Genomic DNA, 6,426 nt, shown 5'->3' with positions numbered 1-6,426 from the left:
TTTATAGGCAAAGAAGGAGAGAAGGTAAAAGACACCTTGCAAAACATGAATACGCAAATGCACACACAGAGGGTGAGTGCTTTCCCAAAAAGATACAGAATGAAATCATCAACCATAGGGAAAAAGGGAAAGAAAGGAAAAAGAGAAAGAAAGAAAGAAAGAAAGAAGAAAAGAAAGAAAGAAAGAAAGAAGAAAGAAAGAAAGAAAGAAAGAAAGAAAGAAAGAAAGAAAGAAAGAAAGAAAGAAAGAAAGAAAGAAGAAAGGAAGAAAGGAAGAAAGGAAGAAGAGAAGAAAGGAAGGAAGAAAGAAGAAGAAAGAAAGAAGAAGAAAAGGAAAGAAAGAAGAAGAAAGAAAGAAAGAAAGAAAGAAAGAAAGAAAGAAAAGAAAGAAAGAAAGAAAGAAAGAAAGAAAGAAAGAAAGAAAGAAAGAAAGAAAGAAAGAAAGAAAGAAAGAAAGAAAGAAAGAAAGAAAGAAAGAAAGAAGAAAGAAAGAAAGAAAGAAGAAGAAAGAAGAAAGAAAGAAAGAAAGAAGGAAGGAAAGAAAGAAGGAAGGAAAGAAAGAAAGAAGAAAGAAAGAAAGAAAGAAAGAAAGAAGAAGAAAGAAAGAAGAAAGAAAGAAAGAAAGAAAGAAAGAAAGAAAGAAAGAAGAAGAAAGGAAGGAAGGAAAGAAGAAGAAAGGAAAAGAAGGAAGGAAAGAAAGAAGGAAGGAAGGAAGGAAGGAAGGAAGGAAGGAAGAGAAGGAAGGAAGAAGAGAAGAGAAGAGAAGAGAAGAGAAGAGAAGGGAAGAGAAGAGAAGAAAAGAAAAGAGAAGAGAAGAAAAGAAAAGAAAAGAAAAGAAAAGAAAAGAAAAGAAAAGAAAAGAAAAGAAAAGAAAAGAAAAGAAAAGAAAAGAAAAGAAAAGAAAAGAAAAGAAAAGAAAAGAAAAGAAAAGAAAAGAAAAGAAAAGAAAAGAAAGAAAGTAACCCATTATGATTAAAACAGGAAACCGAAAACTGTATTTCTTTCTCACACTTGTGATTTGTCCATTTGTTTTAAAACGAAATATAATGGTGAAAATGCTCCAGTTCTTACATCCCTGCTCAGATCACACAAGGGATGGATACCCGTGATTTGGGAAGCCCAGGACATCTGCCCTGCAACAGCTCCACTGCCGTACATGTGCGATTTTAACAATTTTCTCCATGAAACCAATGGGAACTTCTCCCCAAAACCCCGATGTGAGGTGGCAGCCCTGGGGAGAGCTCTTTGCATTTGTATGTTCGCGGGAAAGGGATTTTTACGCATATTTATCGGCAGAAAACAGAATGGTATAACAATGACATTTAACACCCGGGCATTTACATCTTCAAAGTGACAGACAAAGATTCCCTACATTCGTATTCTTCTGTCTGTCCGGGTGGGTCCGACGTTTGTCCCGGACACGAGGGATCTGCCGGAGCCGGCGTCTCTCTATGGAGGTGTCGGATCTGTGGATTCCGGGAGCTTTCCTCTCCCAAAGGACGCGTTTTTCCCCTCGCTTTCCCCACAAGCAAAAGGCAAAACCCAACTTTTATTAGAAAATCGCGCCTTGTGACTGCCGGCCTTTTGGGAGCGAGCACGGTGGTGTTGTTTGTTTGTTTAATTTGGGGTAATTCCTCATCCAAAGCTCATTAAGAGGAAAGGCAAAATTGCACCTGAATAAAGAGTTTAAGCGAATTTCACACTTCGGTCTCCCGTCGGGGCACCCACACGATGCTCATCTGCACCAAACCTCCCGCAGTTCGGATCGGGGCTGATGGATAGCAGGGACTCACGGCCACGGGGGGAAGCTTCCCGCACCCCTCGGCCATCCAGCCGGGATCCAACCCCCCCCCTACCCCACACACCCACACCCCGACACACCTCAGGTCCCTCCCCTATGGCCGCTTTTGGGGCCCGGCCTTGCCCCCCTCCCCGCCTCCCTCCCCGCCCCGCTGGCTGCTCCCCGCCCGGCCGGCCCCGCAAGGCAGCGCCTATAAGGCCGCCCGCTTCTCAGCCCCCCTGGGATTTTGGGGGGTCCGACTAAAGGGGAGGTTTGACGGCGGGGGGGGGGGGCCGGGGCGGGCCGGGGGGGGTAAGGAGCCGCGAGCCGCTCTGCATGGCCGAGGGATTATGAGCGCCGGTGAGTTGCAGCAGGCTCAGCCCAGACCCTCGGCGCCGGCGGCCGCCCCCGTGCCCCCGCAGCCCCGCAGCGCTCAGGAGGCCCCCGAGATGGCGGTGTACTGCAGCGAGAACTTCAGCGTTTACCCCCAGCCCAGCCTCCACCCGCCCGGCGCCGCCGCCGCCGCCGCCGCGGCCGCCGCCGCCGCCGCCGCCGCTGCCGCTTCGTCGGGGCAACGGGCGGGAGGGTACGCGCTGGGGGACTACGGGGCTCCCGCTAACGCCGGCTACCTGTGGGGCATGAACAGCCCCGCGCCCTACCTGCAGGGCCCTCCCGGCTCCGGGGCCGCCGCGTCGCCCTTCCTGCCGCCCGCCTCGTACGGCTGCTCGCGGGGCGGCCAGCTGGTGGGCTCGCCCTCGGGGCCCGGCTCGCCGTCGGCGGGCGGCGCGGAGCTGAGCTGGCTGAGCCTGGCGAGCCAGGAGGAGCTGCTGAAGCTGGTGCGGCCGCCCTACTCCTACTCGGCGCTGATCGCCATGGCCATCCAGAGTGCCCCCGAGAGGAAGCTCACCCTCAGCCACATCTACCAGTACGTGGCCGAGAACTTCCCTTTCTACAAGCGCAGCAAGGCTGGCTGGCAGAATAGCATCCGCCACAACCTCAGCCTCAACGACTGCTTCCGCAAGGTGCCCCGTGACGAGGACGACCCCGGTGAGGATGGGGGGCGGGCGGCGGCGCGGAGCCCCCGGGACGGGGATGTGAGGGGATGTGGGGTGTGGGCTCCTCACCGTGCGGTCCTCGGGCTCCCTTGTCCCCTTATATCCATCCCTGTGAGAGGACCGGTCTGCCTTGTCCCCTCGTGACCATCCCTATGTGGGGACAGTGCTCCATTGTCCGCTTGTGGCCATGCCTATGAGAGGACTGGCCTCCTGTGTTCCATCATGGCCATTCCTATGAGGAGACCATCTCCCTTATCCCGTCATTGCCATCCCTGTGAGAGAACCAGGCTCACCTGTTCCCTCATTCCCTCATGGCCATCGCTGTGTGGTCTAGGGTCCTTGTAACCCTCATGACCAACCCTCTGAGGAGCTCCCTTGTCCCCCCGTGGCCATACATGTGAGGAGGCCATGCTCTCATGTTCCTTCGTGGCCATCCCTTTGATTGTACCCCTCGAGCTCAGTGCTGAGGAGCCCATGCTCCTTTATTCACTCACAGCCATTCCTGTGAAGAACCCAGGCTCCCTTGTCCACTCATGGCAATCCCCAGGCTCCCTTATCCCCACCACTATGAAGAGATCAGGTGCCCTCAGCCCCTCCAAGCCTGGGCTTTGAGGAGCTCTCCCACCCTTTGTCCCCTTCTGAGGAGATCAAGCTCCTTTTGCCCTCCTCGGGTCTACCACTGCTTTCTGTAGGGGATGGCGGCTGGCCCCAGTCCTCAGTCCCCCTGTCTGGGCAGGCTGGGTGGGCTGAGGCCAGGAGTGCTGGTTGTGCAAGGCCTGGATCCTTTGGCCGTGATTCACAGCTCCCCTCCCTGCCCAACTCTCGCCGGCCTGTCCCCGGGGCACAGCTGGTGCCCAAGAGTGGGTGTAGCGTAGGGGTGTGCTGGGACAGTGCTGAGTGGGATGGGAACATTCAGGGCTGGGACCTCGGTGGGACATTGCAAGGTCATGGCTCCCACCAGCTGTGTGGAGACAGCTAATGGCACCACAGCCCCCTGGAACAAAGTAGTGGGCATAGGGCAGCTTGAACCCATCTTTCATAGAATTATGGAATCATAAAGGTTGGAAAAGACATCTCAAGTTGAGTCCAGCTGTCAGCCCATCACCACCGTGCCCACAAAGCGATGTCCCTCAGTGCCATATCTCCATGGATGGTGACTCCACCATCTCGTTGGGCATCCTGTTCCAATGCACTATCACTCTTTCAGAGAGGACATCCAACCTAAACCTCCCCTGGTGCAACTTGAGGCCATTACCTCTTGGCCTATCTTTCCACCAGCTCTTCTGAGAAGAGCTGTGGCAGGGTCTCCACTATGTTTGCCGTGCTGCAGATGTGGGTATCTCTGCTTGCCAAGAGGCAGCCACAACCAAGGAAGCCCCGCTTTGTGTTCCCTTCAGGCAGGTCTGAAGTAGAGATTGAAGCTGTGGTGGGGAATCCCTTCCTCCATGTGGCCTTAATGTTTACTTGGGCATTGCATGGGAGGGGGTGATGATGTTTTAGGGCCAGGTTTTGGATTCTTGTACTGGACAACAGGCAGAGGAGTAGCAGGTGTGGGTGCTGCGCTGGTTGGACAAGGCATGGATACCGCTTATCCCTCTGCAGTAGGGCTCTCTGTCACAGAAGCTGACTTTCTCTTTTGCTTCTTCTATTTTCCACCAGGAAAAGGAAACTACTGGACCTTAGATCCCAACTGTGAGAAGATGTTTGACAACGGGAACTTCCGGCGCAAGCGCAAGCGACGCTCAGAGCCCAACACCCCCGCGACCACAGCTGCGGCCTCCTCGCTTGGGGGCCTGAAGGCAGAAGAAGAGCGACCCATCCCAGCCGCAGGCAAACCTTGTGGAAACAGCCCACCCCCAGAGCTGGACCCATCGCCTTCTGCCAGGGACCATCCCAAAAGCTCCTCTCCCTCCGGTATCATTTCATCCACCCCGAGCTGCCTCAGCACCTTCTTCAGCGGCATGAGCTCACTGAGCGGCGGGGGCAGCCGGCTGACGGGAGGGCTCAGCACTGACCTGCATCACAGGAACTTCTCTGCTGGACAGCTGAGCAGCGGCACTTTCACCCCTTCCAGCAGCTCATCTCAGGAGGTGCCTTCACCAGAACAGCTGCAGCGAGTGGCGGGACCTTCCCCTGCCTACTACAGCTCCTTCCATCCCAGCAGCGGCAGCCAGGGTGCCCAGTACAACCACTACTACAACTTCACAGTCAACAGCCTCATCTACACCCGGGATGGAACGGAGGTGTAGGATGCCGGGGCTGTGCTGCAAAGGGAATGGGAGGTGCAGGTGTGTGCGTGGCAGCATGGAGGACCGCATGCTTTTGCAAACAGCATTTCAATGTGGACGCTTCCCAGGAGTTCATCCAGGAAGACAGATCTTCTCACCTTTCCAAGCAAAAACACCCCACAAACACCAGCAGAAGACAGATGCAAAATCTTTTCCCCGTCCTGGAAAATGTTAGGTGCTTTGGGTCCGTTCTGCAGATGAAAGTGAACTGAATTAACATTTTCAGAAGTTTTTAATCTTGAATGTAGAATAAGAAGTTGAAAAAACTGTAATCATAAAATGTTATGTCAGCAAGAACCGTGCGTAGATGTGAGTCTTAGAAGAGAACAGGAAAAAAAAATAATGAAGAGATTTCCTATGAAGTGCCTTGTACAATGTATTAAAAACTCTTCTGCCAGCGATTGCCTCTGTCAGCCCTTCCTGCCCTGGTCCTGCAATATGTGATGCACAGGGAGGGGATAGGTTGGGAAAACAGCTGCCCAAAATCTCCTCAAGCTCCCCAAGAGGTTTGCTCTGCCATCCCATGTATGTCACGTTGTGCAGCTAGGGCCGTGTTTTGTACAGCCATCTTTTCCCCTGAGCTTAGTACCAAAGATAACTCTAGCCTTGCAGCTTTAGCACGAGAATAAACACTGGGGTATTTTTATACATATTTGTATGTAATGTAACTCTCCTGTACATATGTTTCTATGTGGTTTTATATTTGTAAATTATGCTCTGGAGCTGTACTTATTTATAATGTTTTCAACTTGGTTAAAGTTTATTTTACTCCATTTCCCCCTTCTTTTTTTTTTTTGTTGTTTCGTTGGTTTTGATTATTTTTTGTTGGTTTTGTTTTTGTTTGTTAGTGCATTAATAAAACTTTTCAGGCTGAACAGCTGTTGGGAATAAAATGTGGTAGATTTCTGCCTGCTTCTTCCTCAGTGTGTTTGAGGCATTCTGGAGCTCTGTGGGAGACAGCTTTTGCTTTCGCAGGGTTTGGGATGAAAGGAGCAAAGACTTGTGAACAATCTCATCTGCAGGAAGACAAAAAAGGCTGCCCAGAGGAGATGCACATGAGCTGATTTGCTGCCTTTTGTGGTCTCCCCGTGCAAAGTGGGCATTCTGAGCTTTTGTGTTTGTTTGTTTTTGACTGTCATCTGAATGACAACTGTCTCTTTTCAGCCTGGTTTAATCGAAATAATAAAAGCTTGCAAAAGGAAAAGAAACAGGGCTGGTTCCAGCGCAATGCTGGCAAGCGGGGAGGACCAAGGCTGAGCTTGGCTGCCTCGACCCTCATCCATTTTGCAAATCAGTTTTTCAGA

General features: G+C 51.9%; 1 protein-coding gene across 1 annotated transcript; it reads left to right on the top strand.

Annotated features, from left to right (window-relative positions):
- The first annotated feature begins 2,129 nt into the window (after positions 1–2,129).
- FOXI3 (forkhead box I3) lies at positions 2,130–6,075 on the top strand. The gene is made up of 2 exons (XM_019615181.2): positions 2,130–2,826; positions 4,494–6,075. Exons 1-2 carry the CDS (start codon positions 2,130–2,132, stop codon positions 5,081–5,083), a joined length of 1,287 nt encoding a protein of 428 aa, XP_019470726.2. The 3' UTR covers positions 5,084–6,075.
- Positions 6,076–6,426: the final 351 nt, after the last annotated feature.

Source organism: Meleagris gallopavo, chromosome 4 (genome assembly GCF_905368555.1).
Source record: "Meleagris gallopavo chromosome 4, MGAL_WU_HG_1.1, whole genome shotgun sequence".
Lineage (NCBI taxonomy): Eukaryota > Metazoa > Chordata > Aves > Galliformes > Phasianidae > Meleagris > Meleagris gallopavo.
This window is presented reverse-complemented; position numbering and strand designations above follow the sequence as displayed.